Source organism: Rhineura floridana, chromosome 5 (assembly GCF_030035675.1).
Source record: "Rhineura floridana isolate rRhiFlo1 chromosome 5, rRhiFlo1.hap2, whole genome shotgun sequence".
Classification (NCBI taxonomy): Eukaryota; Metazoa; Chordata; class Lepidosauria; order Squamata; family Rhineuridae; genus Rhineura; species Rhineura floridana.
Window position 1 is genome coordinate 80,612,109 of NC_084484.1, and position 20,593 is coordinate 80,632,701.

Sequence of the window (20,593 nt, forward strand, 5' to 3'; positions counted from 1 at the left end):
ATTTTGTGATATTTTGGTTAGCCTAAAGAGATATTTGTTTACCATGGATTTTTTCTTATAGATCAGCACCTTTGCTATTTGTATGGTCCCAGGCTATATGGTCTGAAGGCACATGAGCCCAGCACCCTGCTGAAACTAAGCAGGGTCAAGTCTGGTCAGTGCCTGGATGGGAGACAGCCTGGGAACCATATGTAAGTCGCCTTGGGTTTCTATCATGAAAAGAAAGGCAGCGTAGAAATGTAATAAATAAATAAAAATCTGATACAAATTGCAAATTAAGAATGTGTGCTGCAGGTGACATGGCAGAACAGGAGGGTTGGGAACACAAAGGAGCTGGTATTCATTTGCCCATATTTTCCAGTAAACCCTACCAAAAACAAGAAAACAGGTCCTTAATAATTTAACATAGAGATCCCATGACCTTGATTTCATTTATTCTTGAAATAATAAATAAAACACATTAGATTTAATACCTGTTTGTGGTCAAAGAAATTTGACAGTCACTTAACAAGAAGGTGGGTATTTCATTGCTTTCACAAATAAGATCATTTTTGTTATGTTGCTATATCCCTATGCTTCCACCGTGACCAGCTATTCCATTCCAAAAAGGAGCAAGTAGCTGTTAATCAAAAGGTCTTTAGAAGGGACATCTGTGTCTTTCCCCAGAGTGAGTTTAGGGCTTGAAGCTTTTAAAATGCCTCTAGAAATATATTTATTTTAATACATATATTAAAGGCCTGGCCTTTGCGACATCCAGTTTTGCACCAACGCTTGGGTCCCTAAAGCAGGGACAGAGAACCCGTGGACTTTCAAGTCCAATCAGCCCCAGCCAGCACGGCCAATGGTCAGGGACTCCTCACCCTTCCCCTAATGGATGACTTTTCTAATCCTGTATATAACGTTTAATTTGAGGGGGATTGCTTTGCAATGTTCCTTGCATTCCGCCAGGTAACGATATATTACGACAAATACTGGAGGTTACGACCATTGGGTCGCGCGCAACAGCGCCTCGGGAAAGGGCCAGCAGGAAAAGGGCGGGCGGAGGCTGTGCGTGCGTGTCTCACACAGCGGGACGGTCGTCGGGTCCCGCCCCCAGAAGCAGCCCCAGCTGGGGAGTTTGCCTCCTCCTCTTCTTCCTGGCCTTCGCGCTGCAATTCCCGTTCTTTCCGACCTGGAGCCGGTTGGCCATGGAGGCAGAAGCGCTGCCGCGCGGGCCACCGAGCGAATGCCAGGTGGCAGGGAGGGGGAGCGGGCGACACCGGTGGCGGTTGGCGCCAGCAACTGGACCCTTGACCGTTTCCTCGCTGGTGCTGGTAGTGCTGGTGGCGATGATGATGACCGAGGAGGCGGGAAGCGCCGAGGCAGCCCAGGGCTCGGGCGACGAGAAATGCCATTACTACGCGGGGGGCGAGGTGTACCCAGGCGAGGCATCGCGGGTGCCCGTCAGTGACCACTCGCTGCACCTCAGCAAGGCCAAGAGTAGGTGCCTGAAAGGCCCGCCGAGCCTAAGGAAGCGGCCTGGAGGGAGGGAAGGAGGGAGAGATGGGAAGGCGGGCGGGAGAGATGAGAGGCCCTCCTATCTCGTCTCCCAGCCCTTGGTGTGAAGGGAGAAGCCGGAGCTGCAGCAAGAAGTGCCTCAGCCCAGCCTTCTCCCATCCCTCTTGTCTGTTTTTACGCTTCCTCTCGAAGCTGACATTGTGCAAAAACAACACATGCACGCACACACCGTTACAGTTTTGTTCCCTTAAGGGGAAGAATATGTATGAGGGTGGGAAGGTTGGAAAGAGAAAAATGGGGGGGGGCGGGGAGAGAAAACTATTGTCCCTATAATGTGCCTTCTTGATTCCAGCGAGGGAAAGCCGTGTTGGTCGCCTGCAGCAAGAGAGAGGCTTGTGGCGGCATGAGCTTTCCTGCCGCAAACCACGAAAAGTTATTCCACGGTAGACAAAGCATTTTAGTTGCCACAGGTCTCTTTTCTGTATCTTCTTAAGCTCCCCTTCCAAAAAGAAATAGCAGCATAAAGCCAAAAAAATGCTACTGCCTAACCAAATGTGTAAAAAGATCCCTCCCCCCCAACGGCACGGTGGAAATCGGTTAAATGAACAGTTAGAAGCGCCTCCCTTTTGTCTTTGTTTTCCCTTGCCCGTACCCATTTGATAAAGAACCTCTTTTGTAAAGGACACGTCATACAAAGCCTATTGGTTTAAAAGGACAGAGAAGTAAAAGAATCAGAGTTACTCTGACTATTCAGATACTCGTTTTTGAAGCTGCAATCCTATACCTAATCTGGGAGTAACCCCGTTGAACACAGCACAACTTAAATAAGAGTGCTTTAAAGCATTCTGAAAAGATAGAAAGGTATTCTGTACTTCAGTACAATAAACAAATATGCTGTATTTGTAGAACTTGCTCCTAAGTGTCTCTTGGTAAAAAAAAAACCTGCAAGATTGAATCATACTGGCAGATTTTTTGTTGTTTTTCAGACAGTTTGCAAAGGCCATGATAAAAGAAGACAAGCTACTATTAATTTCCAAGAGTGGCTTGTCAGCTGTTGTAAACAGTCACCATAGATTGATTCTGTAAGAACGTGCTTCAGTTACATGTTTTTTAGGCTGCAATCCTAATTATATACACACTTACTGGAAGGAAATTTCACTGAATTCAATGGGATTTGTTTCTGAGTATATATAGAATTATATTGTTAATCACTGGACAGTGTATTCAATTATTTATTGTTTTCACACTTTGACTGCAGTTAGACTCAATTATATGTTTTCAGTTATGTTTACCTTCAATGGCATCAAGCACTGATTACTATGATTTAAATTGCTACATTTTGTAGTGTCATTGAAGTTATGGTCAGAGGCAGTATGCCTCTGAAGACCAGTCGCTGGGAATCACAAGTGGGGAGAGTGCTTTGCACTCGGGTCCTGCTTGCAGACTTCCTGCATGCATCTGTTTGGCTACAGTGAGCAGGATGCTAGACTAGATGGTCCTTCAGCCTGATCCAGCAGGGTTTTTCTTATGTTCTTATACACTATATAAACTTGTGAAACATGAATAAACAAAGGTTTTCCAGAATCTCAAATCCCAGCTTCCAGTACTGCAACATAGTTGCTGAACCATTTGGCCACCATTTTTTAGTGCACATCCCAACATGTTCCATTAATTCATCTTTTGAAATTCTTAACTATAAAAAGCTTTACGTGCAGATGCCAAACATTTGTGCTAGCATATTTGTGCACATCACCAGCAAAAAAAATGTTTGTAGTAATGCATTAGTATATCTTTGTCTCACCCAAATAAATAATACAGGAGAGCTTCCTGCTGGATGGAACCTTAGTATAATTATACCAATCTACAAAAAGGGTGATCGATTAGATCCAAATAATTATCGCCCTATAAGCCTGATTGACATTGGAGCCAAACTTTATGCAAAATTTCTAATGATGAAACTAGACGATGGGAGGAGGCCAATCGAATAATCTATCCTGAACAAGCAGGATTTAGGAAAGGCTGCAGTACCATAGATCACTGCACTACTCTTTCCTTTCTAGCAAAAAGATCAATGCAAGGTCCGACAAAATGCTTGTACGTAGCTTTTGTAGACCTAGCAGCAGCCTTCGACTCAATTGATAGAACCAGATTATGGGAAAAACTTAAAAATTCTAATATAGATGGACGTTTATTATTCCTGATAAAGTCACTATACTCCAATACCAGTGCCAGAGTTAGAGTAGGTCCCACCGGCTCCCAGACAGATTCTTTTCTAACAACTAAAGGAGTCAAACAGGGATGCCCTTTGGCCCCTTTTTTATTTAATTTTTATTTAAATGATATAATACCAGCAGTATTGGGAATGGACCTTTTTCCTCCTTCCTTGGGCTCAAAGAAAGTATCCCTACTATTATACGCGGACGATATGGCTCTACTATCAATAACCCGTAATGGACTTAGAAGGGCTCTGGCAAAGCTCTCATCCTATTGTACCACCGAAAACCTACAAATAAATTGTGCCAAAACTAAAACCATGGTTTTTGGCAAAAGGCCACCATTATATAAATGGTTAATAAACGGACATCCAATTGAGCAGTGTCGGACTTTTAAATACCGTGGCATATTCTTTACCGACTCCCTTTCTTGGAGAAAGCATATTGAGCAAACTAAACTGGCCGCACTTAGAGTTAGTGGAACTATCTTGAATTTTTACCGTTCAGAAGGGGGTAATTTAGTTTCCCCGGCTTTAAAAATATTCCAAAGCAAAGTTGTATCGATGATGCAATATGGAGCCCCAATATGGGGATGGGAAAATCCATCACTCGATCATTTAGAGACAGTTCAAAACAAATTTCTAAAAAAAATTCTGCTACTCCCTTCATCTACTCCAGCAGCGTTAATCCAGGCAGAAACTGGGATCCCACCAGTTAGAGCATTGATTCACTCAGCCTTGATAAATTTCTGGAAGGCAGACAAGCAATCCCCCTTACGTCAAACATTAAAAATCAGTGCAACAAATGCATGGTTGGATAAATTCTGGTCCGCCCAACTTATGAAAATCTGCCAACTTTATCATATTGACAGTAAAACGTTATAAGATCCTTCTAATAAAGTCAGTTTTAAGGAGGCTATCCTTCAGCACACTGCTTGGACAGACAGGCTAGATTTAGCAAATTCTAACTTTTCAAGATGGTATAATCTTTTTAAAACTGACCAAACAAAAGCAAATTATATAGATTTCCTTACTTCAGTAAATCTGCGCCATGCTTTCACAGCCCTGAGATTCCAGTCAATGCCTACGGCTTACTTGGCAGGACGTTACAACGGAATTCCCTGGGCCCAAAGACTGTGTATTTGTGAAGCCCCCGAGGTGGAAGACCTTCCACGCTATCTGCTAAAATGTTCCCTCTATAACCACCCCCGGGCCAAATTCTTAGATGAGATACTGACCCACGCGCCCGAAGATCTTCACGTATCTCTTTCCTTCTTTCAGACAGGGACCCAGGTATAACTTATAGGGTCGCCCTATTTGCCTTAGCAGCACAGAAGTTGCGAAGGAAATATTTAGTTAAATTAGGGCATGTCAGATAGATTCTCCATGACGTCATTATGAATGTACTAATATTAATGATTTTACCTGTTTTTAAAAGATTTGTTTGTTTGTATTTAAAGTGTATTTTGGTCTGAGGCCTATGGCCAGACAGCAATAAATGATGGTTTATCTTTGTTGGGTACAGCAGTTCTCAAGAATGTACATGCTGTTGCAGCAAATCCTAAGAACCACTATTGAAATCAATTTTCCATCACTTGAATTCTTCTAGGATTGCTTTTTTTCAAATGAAAAGTATATATTTTTATCTATTTGAATAGAAATTTTCCACTTAAATACCAGCACAAAATTAAGCAAATGAATTGAAGTTCAATGTATCTTTTTTATTTTTAGTTTCTAAGTCAGCACCTGATTGGGAAGGAACAGCAGTCATCAATGGAGAGTTTAAGGAGTTGAAATTAACTGATTTCGGAGGAAAATACATTGTTTTCTTCTTTTATCCTCTTGACTTGTAAGCAGAACTGTTACAAATGAAATGCATATTTTCACTATCGTTCTTGTTGATTACAGCAAGTGTTAATTGTCATTTTTAGAATTTGAGAATATAAAATTGGAAAAAGGACTGTTTTATCTATCTACTTAGATAATATATGTGAAATTCACAGTAATCACCATTCCTTCTAATTCCGAACTTAAGTGGTCTGGTGTTTTGGCGTATGACAGCAGGACAGGGTCATCTGGAAATCAGGTAGTAGTTTCTGCATGCACAAGGGACTGGAGAGATCCAAAGTACTAGTTTGTAAAAGGGAGAACAGTCCAACAATGGCCCATGCTGAATGACCTCATTCTCCAGAAATTCTCTCCCCCCCCCTCTCTCTCTCTCTCTCACACACACACACACACACACACACACCCCTACATCACTGCTGCTCACCTGGAGTGGCACTATGCCAGCACACCAGTAGCACTAGTTTGGCTCCACCTATGTGCCTGCATCACACCAACCTTCCTGCTACCTTGCCCCACTCCCTTCCTATAAGCAGCAGTGCCCCCATTAGCTGGGAAGCTAATATTGTGGTGCTGTGCCACTGGGCAAGCTTCTTCTGGTAGCATGCAAAGTTTTTAAGAGGATGGGAAAGAAAAAAAGTGTCCCTTTCAGTTGTTACAGGCTTCAGCAAGTAAGTTCCCTCCTTTTCCCATCTCCCCATTAACGTTCTCAATACTCTGTGACTCCTGGAGACCACTCGGCATGCTCAGTTCTCATCAGGCTGTTGCAGTCTTTTTAATTTTTTTCTTAAAAGAATATACATACTTCTATAAGCCTAAAGATAGCTGGTTTAGCACAGTGGGGAGGAGAGCCTGGCTGAGAGTCCAGTGTCTGAGAGTTCAAATCCCCACTCGTGTCTCCTGGGTGTAAAGGGCCAGCTAAAGATCACCCCCACACTGAGTGACTCAGGGGTTATGTGCTCTGCCACCTGTGCAGCCGTGGGCAAGCTGCATAGTCCCAAGGAGCCCAGTTGCCCCCCAGCTGGCAGTTGCGGACAAGGAAGGGGCTGGCTTGTGCAGATGTGGCAAGCTGAGCAGGCCCTAGCCAGCTGGGGAGGACTAGCCTCAGAGAGAGGCAATGGTAAACCCCCTCTGAATACTGCTTACCATGAAAACCCTATTCATACGGTAGCCACAAGTCGGGATCGACTTGAAGGCAGTCCATTTCATTAGCCTAAGGAGTTTCTCTGAGCATACAGAAAACACTACCTTGCCCCAAGTTTGCAAACCCCACTGCCTCATCTGCAAGCAGCCTCCTGAAACCTCCCCCTTTATGTTCAAACCCAAAACAGTACTACAAGAATCCCAGCTTGCTGAAATCCTGAAGAGGAGGACTTGTATTAGGGGCTGGGGGATATAACACAACATTCTGTTGTTGATCCCCCAATCATAATCTTTATTTATATTTATTTATTAAATTTCTATCCCCCTCTTCTTCCTAGAAGGAGCCCAGGAAGAGAATGTATTTGATCTATTCCAAAAATGAAAGACAAATAAGATGGTTTTCTGTTAAACAAAATAATGTTTCTCTTTACTACCGCTTACAGATTCATTCATTCATTCATTAGATTTATTATGGTCAATTGACCAGCCAGACCGCTTACAGATTAGAAATACAACTTTGTATCTAGTGGTGCACTCCAAATACTTACTGTGGCACCATATAGGTATTTAGGATGTCTCTTATCAACAGCTATGCTAAGAAGTCATAAAATATGTAGTTATTTTGGCATTGCAAGGATATCATGCAAGAATATTTCAACAAGATACACTGCCAGAAATGTTTAGAGTAGGATGTTAATATTTCTACAAGTTGTAGGTGAAATAAAACTTACTTTTATACTTTATTTTTATTAACTCTTCCTTGAATCAGTGACCAGTGAAGGCTGTAAATAAATAGCTGGAAACTTCAGCGCTTTGCAGAATGCAGTTCATTCCTCATTAGTATTATAGTTAAGTGAGAAGCTATTCTTTTTAGCTCAGAAATTTAAAATTTCCATCTTTTTTTTAAATTTAGCACATTTGTGTGTCCAACGGAGATCATTGCCTTTAGTGACAGAATTGAAGAATTCAGAGCAATAGATGCCGAAGTAATAGCTTGCTCAGTAGACTCGCAGTTCACTCATTTAGCATGGTATGCCTTTCTTCCTTTCATTTACACAAATTGTATGTAGCTGATGGTTATATTTTCTGTACAAAATAGAAATCTTGTTTGGAAACTTGGGATCCAGTCCAGTTGGACCCGTATGTGAACCGTTAATGCAGTTGTCTCATGCCAGTCCAGTCACAGGAGGCCTGTCAGTGGTGTGAGGAACTTGTTGGCAGGAAACTCCCACTAAAGGAGCAGTGTGCACAGGAGTGGGTGGGGAAGATGCAAAGACTAGATCATGACCATTAAATGTACTACCTATGTAGAGTAGATATCTATGTTCAGCTATTAGGATAGTCACTTATAAAGTTTGCGTTTGTGACCCTTGTGCAATAAATTCAAATGCACCTGAGGGTCTTATGATGTATTGGTCAATACAAAATGCTTTAAGTCAATGTTGAGAAACCCACATGGCAATCCTGATCTTTTGTTTATTTCTACCCACCCACCCCGTTATTTTAATCTGATGGAACTGGATCCACAGTAGTAGTAAAATGTGCTTTGAAAAAAGTCTGTTGATACTTATATTAGTGATACTGAGTAAGTATGGAATAGTTCTCATTGAAGTATTTGATGATTTCCATTGCAATAGGATTAATACACCACGAAAACAAGGAGGACTTGGACCAATAAAGATACCACTTCTTTCAGATTTGACACACCAGATTTCAAAAGATTATGGAGTTTATCTAGAGGATCAAGGACACGCTCTTAGGTATAATGTTAACTGTTCCATTTCTTCCACTTCATGCTACTGCAAATAGTTCAGGATTATTGTTATACTTTCCTGCTTGATAGTGCATCAAAGTAATATTATATTCAGCAAAAAGCTGTTGTTTTTATAGAAAGGTGCAAGATCATAGTCAAATCACATAGTGAAATAAAATGCATTATGTTTTTGGATACACTTAAGCAACATTGTTTTAGGTGTGCAGTCCATACAGGAGATTGGCAGACAAGTTTAATATATGCACAGAGTGAGCTTTTTGACACTTGCTCATGTCTCTTATATTAATGTTTTCACAGAGGCCTGTTCATTATTGATGACAAGAAATATCTTCGACAAATAACAATGAATGATCTTCCTGTTGGCAGATCCGTGGATGAGACTCTTCGCCTAGTACAAGCATTCCAGTACACTGATAAACATGGAGAAGGTATTTCCCCTCTTCAGTGCTTTGAAAATCAGAATTACTTGACGTGTAGTTGTGATAGTCCTAGAATCTAGTGCGTTGTAGTTTTTATTTCAGAGTTCCACAGATGCAAGATCTTGTAACCTTGATGTTGCAATGAGATGAACCTTGTGTGTTTATTTTTCCCTGTGTATGGTATCTGGAAACTATAAAAATGAGAATGGCAGCAGTGAATATTCCCCCTTCTTCACTTCCTTTGTTCAAATGTGAATTCCTACCCCACAGCGTAGGATAGTAAAGAACTAGGCACAATAATTAACTAGATTTGCAACAGCCAGAACTGAACAACAAACTCGCATTATAAGTGACAAGGCATTTCCATTGGCTAGCACACACACCAAATGTGTAACAGGATAGCCATCCACATTTCTCTTGAACTTATTTATATTACCATATATAATCAGCAGTTGGCTAAGTCTCTAAAGCTTATTTTACCATCCAGATTTGTACTTTGATCTTACTGTGGTCCCACTGATTTACACTAACTATCTTGATTCCCCTCTCTACCCCAGTTACTGGAGTTCTTTTGCTATTGAGAAGATTGTAACCAGATAAAAGCAAATAAGAGTGTGCAAAGTGCTATAAAAACCATTTTTCCACTGACTACCTGTAAAATCTATGTATTTTGATACTGCTTGCTGTTTTGAATTCAGGACATGAACTGATTCTTTACAGCAAAAAAAAGTATTTGAATAATTTAAAAGGCTCCTTTTAAGTTTGCTATAACTGGCAGAATTTTGAAGTGCACTTTTTGCTTGCATTAATTTTACTTTCACCACAACAGCATAGGTCTAGAAGCAAGATTGGCTCAAATGTTCGTAAGTGGATCTTGAATGTGAACCTGCATGATTAAACATTCAATTGCCTGCAAAGGAAAACAAGATTTCTGTAGATAGCAAGTAAAAAAGGTTAGGCTGTTAGATATTTTCATAAGCTAGTATTGGTCTTAAACAAAATACTACATTTCTCATAGTCTTCAATGCTGTAAAAATACCTGGATCCTGGTATTAGTTGTAAATGATAAGGGCTAACTGAGAAGATCTCAGCGTATGATTAAATCCAGTTCTAATCAATTTAGGATGGGAATTTTTTTAGCTACCTCATCACATATAGATTTGCACTGGCAGGAATTGATTTTTCTGATGTTCCACAGAACAGGAGTAGGAAGGCTGTTTTTTTACCACCAGATTAACACATCTTCTTATTGCCTTCTTAGTTTGCCCTGCTGGTTGGAAACCAGGCAGTGAAACAGTAAGTTGGTGTTTATAAATCCATTATAATTGGGGGGAAATATTATTGAACTCTCCATTTGAAAAAAAATATCTTATGTGGGGAATATTATCAGAAGGCCAAAAGCAATGTACAAGCAATCTGAGCACCATTTGAAATCTTTCCTTTTACTTCTTCATCTTTATCTCTACCAGCTTTTCCAGCATGCTTTAATTTCTAAGATTTCACTCACTGGAGGAAAAATCAAGACTAATGATTTCCTAAAGGTGCTTGCATGATAGGTAACTGCTCCATGAAGAGCGTTATAGTAAGTTGTGCTAAATCCAGTATTAAAATTCTGCCCCAGAACTCTATAGTGTTTCAGTAGGATGCTTTCCTAGTAACTTGCATCATTAAGTTGATGAGTACCGTATCCTCATGGGTCATTGGTATTCCCAGTCTTTGAATGCATTCACTTAGGCTGCAATCCTATAAACACTTGCCTCGGAGTAAGTCCCATTAAACTCGGTTGGACTTACTTTTGAGTAGACATGCACAGGACTGTTCTGTTTATAAAAATTTTATATAGGTATTTGATATTTAGCTCTCTGTTTTAGACTTCCAGAGTAAAGAAGCATCAAAGTCAAGGTTATTAACCCCTTTTTTTGGCCGTGCCTTGACCAGTGCAACTAGCAATGGAACAACATTTTGCCTGGCAAAATGTGGTGTATTACATGTGAAATTGCAGACACAAAAGAACAATGCATGCAACCATAAAGACAATTCTACAAACCTATAGCAACATGTTCTATCTAGACATGTTACTGAAGGACACAAATGATTCCAGACTTTTCCCCCTTCCAGTTTTGGACACAATCCAAAGAACATTGGGTGAACCTAGGTACCAGAGAAATAAATGGTGATGATCAGTCAATCTGTGCTCAAATTATGTTTGGGGGGGAGGGGGAGATATGTCACCATATCATGTGTGTAAAGAGCCCTTGAGGAGAGGGGAAGAACACCGCTAGAAAATACAAAAGTGGCATAGAAATGCCTGTGTCAACACATACCACAATACCCCGTGCATAGCCACCAATGACCCTGCTACTCCCAAGGCACCCCTACAGGCAGGGACTGAAATTCCCTTATACTCCTCAGAACTATTGTTTTGTAGCACAACACACAAAAGGGAAGCAAGCTCAGACAACACAGTACCCACATAGCTTACAGAGCAGGGGCCCTGCACACACAGCCCTCCTCGATTCACCCAAGGAGGAAAAGACTCTTGGCAAGCTATCCAAGGGGAGAGGTTGGGCGATGGATGCCACAGTGGCAGCAGGCTCACACTAATAGCCGCAGCCTCCAGCAGCTCACTGCATAGGGCATGCATGGGGATGGGAAGTAGTTCAAGCCCAACCAGCAAGAAGGTGCTAATGTGGCTCTCTTCATCTTTTTTCATGTCTGGGAGAAAACAGCTAAGTTGAGACAGAGACAGGAAACTTCCTAACATTACAAACATCAGTTCCTTAACAACTCAGTCACAGTAGCAGAAAGCAGTCAGACACATCATAAGGCATTTGTCTCGCCAGCCGCATAACCCAGTCATAGATGTAAACAGCACAGGGGCTGCAAGAGGAGCCCTGGCTGGGTGGCAGCGGTTATATTACTGCATGTTCCCCCTTTCCTTGCTTACCTGTGTGGTGTGCTCTATCCTCACACCCCGCATATTATGAATTACATTTTTTATTCAATAGGCATGTGCTGCTTTCTGGTATTGTACATTAAGCCATTTATGTCATTGACCTGGTTCAGACATCAAGGTGCTCAGTTGTCTAACTGTTATTTGGTGTCTAGGAGCACCTAATTGACTCAAGTGCCTCTCCTTCTCTCCCTTTGAGTTCATGTGCTCCTTTCCCCTTCCTTCGTTAATGATGCTATGGTTTACCAGAGGGCTGCATACCCTTCTGGGCAACCCTCCAAGGACTACATGTCAATAGTGGGCGGGGCCTGAGGCAAAAGTAGGTGGGACATTAAATTTTATCTTTGTATAGTAATTGCTACACACAAACACACACCTCCCTATCCAGACACATCAGAGTTCAAGGACATACTCCAGCCAGGCAAGAACAGTTGGGGTGCGAAGTAGGGCCAGCAAGGGTGTGGCCTGAGAGTTCACAAGGCAAGATAGAGAGAGGCAGTTCACACCTGGTTTATCATTATATCTAAACTGGTGTAACCATAGTTATTACTAATCAGGAAATGTGTTAGTCAGAGGAGGGAAAGGTAGGGCGCATGAGTCCATAGGATAGTCCAGATTACCAAATTATGGTGACATGTACACAAAAGTACATTAATAGCTGGAGCCATGCCTTCTGCATGTGTTTAGATCAAACCTGAAGATGCTATGAGAATGTGGTGGCCAAGAGAAGAGCTGTAAGTACCCTTGGGCACGAGTACGTATGCTACCTTGGGGGGGATCATTTGAGGGTGGATGTGGCTAATATACACTCAGTAATCAGCACAGACCTTATTTCACTTAATACAGTGTCTTCCGTAAGAAGCACAGACTATTTGGGTGTTGATGGTTTTCTTTTTTTCCTTACCTAGATAATTCCAGATCCTGCAGGAAAATTGAAGTATTTTGGTAAAGTGAACTGACTTCTTCCTTCTAAAAATACAATTCACATCCAAGAAGCTGCCAATAAAAGTTCTACTAATTTTGATAATTTGTGTGTGCGTGTTTTGAAGCCTCCTTGTTCTACTTAAGTAGTATGATGGCACTGAGGTAGAATAGCACTGGTAAAATACTAGCATGTAAAATTACTTTCACTGTGAGAAGCCTTATGTGAGACCTCTGATGCCTATCCACCCATAAAGTTTAATGCAGCAAGACTCATATCCTGACCATATACTTGTTTACTCTGAAGTGTCGGTGAGCTCCATATAATTTGAGTGTGTGACTTGAACACCCGAACTAAGTCAGACTGAAAACTCCATAGATCATCTGATACACAGGGAGTTTAATCTTGCTTTCTCCAGAGAAAGCCGTGTCTCTACCTGCCCTGTACATTATGTCAGATATGACGGCAGTAGGGGGAAAAGCCTGATGGGCCAAATTTGGGGATCTGGAGGTTCCCCACCTTCAGGAAGTTATTCAGCCTGTATTCATTGTGATCAGATTATGATTCAGCCTTTCAGTATTATGTGATCACTATTTTGAAAACCCAGACAGGCAATAGATTGTAACATGGGCAAAAGGTAGATCATTGTTCACTGGTAAATCCCCAGCCAGTTTCTGGTGGAAGTGCCTGCCAGTTGCTTTGATTCTTGCAAGGAATGCAGGACTATGTAGATCCTGATTCCAAATTCTGTTGCTAGACAATCAAGTCAGGACTACAATGGATGAATTGCAGTCTGTTGGACAATACATTTTTGAAAGGAACCGTACAGAGCAAAAGTCAAACTATGACACTGACACTAAATTTCAAATTGATGGATTTGTTTAGATGAATTTCAGAGCCAAATTTTTATAAACTCAGTATATGAAATACCCATTCAAAAATTGCAATATGCTGTCAAATGCCTTCATATTCTCAGAGGAGGACATTCAGTGATGTGATGGGCATCCCCATCCATCTACAGTGAAGGCATGACTTCACTGACTTCAAAAGACAACTAGGAGTTGCATTCTCAGTTTTGAAAGTGCTACACAGCAGAAGAAAAATACCCCAGCTAATATATATTCAAAATGCAACTGACGTACAGACAGAAACTTCTGTGGAAACAAAATTACATGATTGTAATTAAGCTACGGGGGGAAGGGACCCGAGAGAGCTTCGGCTATGGGGTGGTATACAAATGCAACAAATAAGAAACCCATCAGAAATCCTGGGCAGAATTAGGGTGGATCTGGACATTTTGTTTTGTCTGGAAGGGAGGAACTTTCATAGCATAATGTTCACTTTTGTTTTTGACACAACAGTGATAGAATATTCAGTAGTAGAGACCTAATGATTCTGAGTAAGAATGACCTGCTTTGTATAATTACATTCCCCTCACACACACACACACACACACAAAAAAAGCTTTAGCCAAGATTTGGCAATGTCTAAATAAAAACAAGGTGCAGTTCAAATTATCAGCCTAACAGATGTCTAGCAGTGGGGCACTGGTACAGTTTGTTACTATGGTAGCTGTTCCCATCACAAACTGGACCAGAATACTGGAAGAAACCTAAGCCTCTTGCAAATGCAAACAAACCTTAAAGGACACAAAAGTACCTCTTTACAGTGAGCAGCCCCTAAAAAAGATTCTATTATAAGCCTCATTTTAAAAAAATACTTGAGCTAATATCTTGGGACTTGGTTTACATGATCTATTGACAAGATCTACAAATGCACCAAATTTCAAACCAATTGATAGTTGCCCCAAGTACAAGTTGTACATTGCTGAAACTTGACACACTGCCTTTTACAGCCATTCAGCATACCATATTTCCAATGATGGTGAAAACCTCTTATATACTTTATTCAGGCCTGTCATAGAATCACAGAATAGTAGAGTTGGAAGGAGCCTATAAGGCCATTGAGTCCAACCCAATGCAGGGATCCAAGTTGAAGCATACACAGGAGGCTGTGCAGCTGCTGCATCAAATGCCTCCAGTGTTATGGAACCCACCACCTCCCTAGGTAATTGGTTCCATTGTCATGTTGCTCTTGACATTTAGGAAGTTTTTCCTGATGTTCAACCGAAATCTGGCTTCTTGTAACTGTCGAGAAAGACACACTTCCATTGATTTGGTGAAGTTCTGAGTAGCTGTACAAAAGTCATTAACGTTTTCCTGCCTTGTAAAAGTCTATGGTAGCTACTGTCAAAATAATATGTATGAAGCAATAAAAATGAAGCAATTTTTCCCAGTTTTTCAATGTTTGCGGAGGGAGCCTCCTAGTGGATGCTATGTACAATGCTTATTCTTTAGTTATGGAATACAGTGGTGTGGAGGCTAGACAAGGGGCTTGCCAACCTGTTTGGCCCCATGGGTATGTGAAACTGACCCACTGCAACCCTCCCACAAACATCTCAACCCATGCACTTCCTGTGCAACCCTTCCCACAGATACAAACTTTCCAGTCCCATTCAGACAGACATACCCTACAATTTCCACAGTTACCCCACATACTGTGACATTGCCACAAACACACACATTTTTTTCAAACCCACTCATGGTCAGGCATACCCTACCAAAACAAACCCTGCAACCCCACAGACACAGAAACAACATTTTTAACAATCTCTTTATTTTAATACTACTTCCTATTAAAAAGCCATAGATATATTCAATGATCAAAAACCCTATCAGTCTAAGACAGACTTAAGGCCATCTCCTGTTGGATCAAGCTCCACAAAGCCTGGTAATTGAAAACTAAGGCTGATGCTTTAACAAATGTGCACCATGATCAATAGCAATGTGGTGCAACATACCAAATTCTGCTTGCAGCAAAGATGCCCCTCACAGCCCTATATTATCTTATGAAGCATTTGAGCCTTACTGTATTGCTAGAGGAGTTATTGTCAAGTTGACCCATGCCTATTGGTTGCTTACATCAGCAGCTGGAAGGATGGGTTAAACAATAGGACCGGCCCTCTTTGGTACCATTCGCCATCCTTACACGGACTTGTCAAAGAGCATTTTTTGTGTACAATTAAAGAAAGACTGAACGTCATCGATGTTCATTACTTTGGATTTGGAACTGCAATATGAAGAATGAAAGAAAAATCATTCACTGCCATATTGAGATTTCCATCAGCAGACATGCTGCAAGAGATCTGGGATCCAGACCAAGATCAGTAAAATGTGAGGTATCTTGCTAGTTTGGGCACTTTGTCCTCATCTGGATTTGGGCCTGAAAGATCAAAGAAAAGTGTGGATTCATGGAGGTAAGCACAATCTGTAACATTATACCTCATGATCAGTAACGATGATGTGTGTCTATTAAGAAATCCACCTTAGCTTCCAATTTCCTGGCTTTGAGCTCAAGCCAACTGGAGATAGGTATGGGTCATCTCACACGAATATTAAATTATACAAAATAAAAATCTTGGACAGATTCCAGAAAACAGTCATATTTACCCCACTGAATCTCAAAGATATTAGTTCCACAGTTGTGGTAGGTGCCCTCACTTTGTTCCCTTGTGGCACAGATTTATAATGAACAAGTAGTGCAATCAAGAGAGAATTTTCCACTTATTTTAAAAAGCAAAACGTTGAACAAGGGAGAATATGGTATCTGAGTTAAGTAGGTCCCAAATTAGACCTTTATAGATCAAAACCACCGTCTTGAATTGTACCCAGAAGATCACAGCAAATAAGAGAAAATTTATTTAAATCTGCCATCTGTAACCCACTCCAAATCTTGAGGTTATGAAGCCCCTGGGTGATCAGTAGCATTGATTCAGAGAGAGATTACTGTAGCCTTCTTGTCAGGTCACAGGACTTGTTTATTATTTAGATATGAATGTATGATTCTGCAGTTACTCAAGGGAACTCATAACAGAAACAGAATAAAACATTACCTGTCTTATTTGATCAGCCTTAATCAGCTCACACACACATCTACTGCCCTACCACTGTAAAGAGAATGAATAAGCTTCAAACTTTTATGATAAAAATCGATGTACTGGATAGCACCTTACAGATGCAGCCACATAAAGCACCATCAATCCCTTTCTGCACATGGACTTCACTTTATAAGTGTATAGCAGCCTTTTCCTTCCCATGAACATATGAAAGCACAGTGTAAGATGACGGGGTTGGGGTTGGGGGTTCAGGAGGTGGAAAGATGCAGGAGCACTGATGGTACATGGTGGTGCATCCTGTGGACAATAAGAGCAGAGCGTCCCTCAACTGCTGATCCAGTGCTGTTCAGATGAAAAGCTGAAGGACACTGCCCCATGCTTGATCCTCCCTCCCTGGCCTATGTTTCAGCTGCTACAATACAAGCCAGGTTAACCTGTTAACAGCTAAACTGCTTTCCATCTCATTTTAGTTGACAACAGGAACCTAGGACTCAGTTTAAATGTATTAGCTATTAGAAAAGTGTGAGAACGACAAGTTAACTTAAATGGTTGTTAAAAAAATCAACTTAAATATTAGTAATCCAAGTTGGTTGGTGGGACAAGTTGTCATTTCCTCTTCACAAACATCTGAAGCACTTTCCCACTATATATAAGGAAAGGTGACTGAGCTATCACACTGGCATCTGTTATTCTAAATCAGTATCCGCCTTCAGGGAATCACTGATGTATTGATTTACCTGTCATGGACCAAATGGGCCTAACACACTTTTTGGAGTCTCAGCAGAGGTTTTTGCCAACACCTGAGAAGATTGAACTGGACCCTTATACAGGCAAAGCGTGTGGTCTCTTAAGGGGTAACTCCTCCTTGTTGGGTCTCACTGTTGCCTTGCATGAACTGACCCTAGAATACAAATCAATACTTGCCTGCAACTTCACATTGCAAGGAAGATCAGGAGTGGTGGGACAAGCTCTTCTTTGGATAAACTTATCTGCTATTACTCATTTTCTTACTGAAAACCCAGATAAAACTTAAAAAGAAATCTCAGGCTTTATAGAAACACAGTTTGAAGACACCATTTGGAACATCGTCTTAGCCATATCATTATCTATGTGAGCATAGTTCTATCAAACAGGATATGAACCAACTTAGAAGATATTATTGTAGCTGCCAGAATTTACAAGACCAGGATTATTTCATTTCATTCAAGGGATGTATATATATAGTATATTATTCAGTAAAACCTTTCCATATCTGGTAGGAGCGTATCAAAGGGTGAATTGAAAAGACATTCTTGCTTTATTCAGGGAAATTCAAGAAGTACCCTGTGATAACACTGACTGCCGTTTATTGGGAAATCTGCCCTCATCATCAGACCTGCACAGTTTATGATTTCTCCTGGAGAGCATCCAGCTACGTATGCAAGGTTCTACCATAAGCTAAGTACAAGCATTAGGTTCACCAGAGCCTTTCCCCTGGAAGAACTTTTATCTTGCTTTCCATCATTCTGGCTAGTCCGTGACTGGGATGCTATATTTGCCTGCATAGGCAGGGTAAAGGTCTTCATGGGCCTTTAGGTGGTCTCCACACCATGCAACTGATTAATCCTTTTCAATTGGTGTGCATGAGCTTTAGCTGGTTTTATCATCTGGAAGGCAGTGGTAGTAAACATTTAAGGGCAAGCACAGGAGTTTAAAATATTGATCACCATCTCTGAGTAACAAAGAATACAAAAGATACTCAGAAGCAGGATTCCATATTGCTTTTCCCTCACGCCCAGCCTTTGAGAACTAGCTTTGTTCACTATGCCAATGGCCATTGATGGTTATTATACTGCATTAATTATTTTTCATTTTTTGTTGTTGTCATGTGCCTTCAACTCCATCATGACTTATGGCGACCCTATGAATCAGCGACCTCCAATAGCATCTGTCGTAAACCACCCTGTTCAGATAAAAACTACGTATAAATAGCAATAAACAATATTTGGATAGAAAACTTAAGTGCTTTAGAGTATTTCTGCATTCACAATCATACTGTTTTCAAGGGCAGAAATGCTGCCCCACCTCCCTCAGAGAAGCAATGTGCCTGAAGCTTCCAAGACAGTCTCCTTCCAAATTTGGCACTTTGCTATGGCGCTGTGTTATCTTTCATAGCTGAATCAAAATGCCGCTTCCCGTCCAAATACAACATGGATTCTGAAAGACAAGAAAGTGCAATCCGAGTATCTATACTGACACTTCTCAAATTCCATAAGATAGCATGGTCAATTAGCAGGCAAATGCTCAAGTCACTCAATTTTTTCCTTTGCACACTGTGGGCCTCTCTTTTTTGAGCCTGCCTGTTCCCAGAGTTGGGATGAAAGTGCTCTCTGCCTTCATTATCCTTGAGAATGCTTTAGTCGCTCCTTCTTTCATTTAGGGCAGTTCATACAGAAGAGACTGAAGAAGCTGACAGATTAATATTTTAAAAGACCATAAATGGATATGAACCGAGGACCTTGATTCAAACAGAATTTTTGACCATTACTATACAATTCTTCTGTAGGCTACATAAATGAACCCAAGACGAGAAGGGATGGAGAGAAAGAAAAGTATGGGGCAAAACAAACAGAAAAGGAAGGATTCCATTCTGGGTCCATGAGCCTACAATGCCATCACTTTTCTACCGCATCATCCAAGGCAGTCACAGAGTAAAGCATCCAAATAGTGACTCACCTCCATATGTCTTGGGGACAATATTTGGTATCTCCTTTTCTAACATAAATGTGAAGTGGAAGACATTGGTTGTATGGTGCACTCTGGTATCTGGATCATAAACCTCACTGTGCACTCGAACCTGGATGTTATTTTTTTCAGTATAACATACCTTAAAAATATCAGAACAAAAAAAAATCTACTATTGGGCTTGCAAATTCAAAGCTGAATAAAGCAGGCATAACATTTTACTATTTGAAAAGGGAAGACAGTTGTATTTCGCATAGCACTAAGCAAATTGTTGTCGGCGCAAATATTTCTCCTTGTGCAACAGAATGATCTCCCCTCTTCTCACATATGCCCTAAATCTGTTCTGGAGTTTCTTCAAACCCTCCAGAGCAGTTTTGCGGACAGCACAGGGCCTGCACGGGAGGAGAGGGGGAAATTCTGTTGCGCTACACTAATCCTTTTGTTAGCACAAGTTTTTAGTCTGAATTTCTTGCGTTTCCTTGACTTGGCATTGCTCCCTGTCAGAGTAATCTAAATGATCTGTATTAGTATGATCTATAAAAATTGTTGTTAAAATAAACCAATTACCTGGGAAGAAAGTAGCAACAAGGATCCAATTTCAACTGGTTTTTGAAACATGATGTCATCTACAGCTACCACATAAGGCCGAGAGTTTCTGGAGAAGAATATACATTTTAAAAAGGCAAATGTGGGGAATATTATATTGTAAATTACACATAACACTCCAAACTACATCAAAACTGAAATTTGTGAATAGCTATCTCCTTAAGTTAGACATTAATAATATAAAACAGAAGCTGATGGATATTTCACAAATGCCTGCTACATTACTGATTCTCAGTCCCACATGATAGGAGGAACCATGCCCAAAGCATCAATATCCCACAATCTCATAAAGAGAAAGGCTCAACTGATCCTCCAAGAATGAACCCTACTTAAGATCCAACTCAGCTTGAGATGTGTAAGTTTTTATTGCAGTATGGTGGGGCTGCAGGTGCACATGTGCCCACCAAAGCTTTCCTGGCACCTGCAGCATCCCATCCTCCCCTTCCCTCCCTGTAGTCAAGCTTGAAAGCCACATTTCATTGCAACCCACAGAAGGCTTCTTTCAAGCCTAACTGTAATGGGAGAGGGATGGTTTCAAGGGGG

General features: G+C 41.0%; 2 protein-coding genes across 7 annotated transcripts in view; one reads left to right on the forward strand and one right to left on the reverse strand.

The window, feature by feature from the left end:
• Window positions 1-1,065: 1,065 nt before the first annotated feature.
• On the forward strand, window positions 1,066-12,870 carry PRDX4 (peroxiredoxin 4). 2 transcript variants are annotated; one of them, XM_061627306.1, is made up of 8 exons: window positions 1,066-1,479; window positions 5,441-5,558; window positions 7,611-7,727; window positions 8,335-8,457; window positions 8,769-8,899; window positions 10,152-10,186; window positions 12,531-12,577; window positions 12,752-12,870. In XM_061627306.1, the coding sequence occupies exons 1-8, from the start codon at window positions 1,188-1,190 to the stop codon at window positions 12,753-12,755; spliced, it is 867 nt and encodes a 288-aa protein (XP_061483290.1). In that variant the 5' UTR covers window positions 1,066-1,187; the 3' UTR covers window positions 12,756-12,870. The 2 variants fall into 2 exon arrangements, with proteins under 2 accessions (XP_061483290.1, XP_061483289.1); XM_061627305.1 differs by lacking the exon at window positions 12,531-12,577 and having other exon boundaries at window positions 1,067-1,479.
• Window positions 12,871-15,424: 2,554 nt separating this feature from the next.
• The window catches only part of ACOT9 (acyl-CoA thioesterase 9), a 35,237-nt gene continuing 30,068 nt past the window's right edge, over window positions 15,425-20,593 (reverse strand). For all 5 annotated transcript variants that reach the window (XM_061627309.1, XM_061627308.1, XM_061627307.1 and 2 more), the window contains 3 exons: window positions 20,012-20,099; window positions 19,436-19,586; window positions 15,425-18,916 (listed from right to left, as the gene is read on the reverse strand). In XM_061627309.1, the coding sequence (XP_061483293.1) occupies window positions 18,849-18,916; window positions 19,436-19,586; window positions 20,012-20,099 (307 nt within the window). In that variant the 3' untranslated portion in view covers window positions 15,425-18,848. The remainder of the gene's footprint in view (window positions 18,917-19,435; window positions 19,587-20,011; window positions 20,100-20,593) is intronic.

What these genes read in the sequence shown, in the direction of transcription:
- PRDX4 (XM_061627306.1), top strand. Translation starts at nt 1,188, where the DNA reads ATGGAGGCAGAAGCGCTGCCGCGCGGGCCACCGAGCGAATGCCAGGTG. An exon ending in GCACCTCAGCAAGGCCAAGA is followed by an intron (nt 1,480 to 5,440) that starts GTAGGTGCCTGA and finishes TTTTATTTTTAG; the next exon opens with TTTCTAAGTCAGCACCTGAT. An exon ending in CAGTTCACTCATTTAGCATG is followed by an intron (nt 7,728 to 8,334) that starts GTATGCCTTTCT and finishes CCATTGCAATAG; the next exon opens with GATTAATACACCACGAAAAC.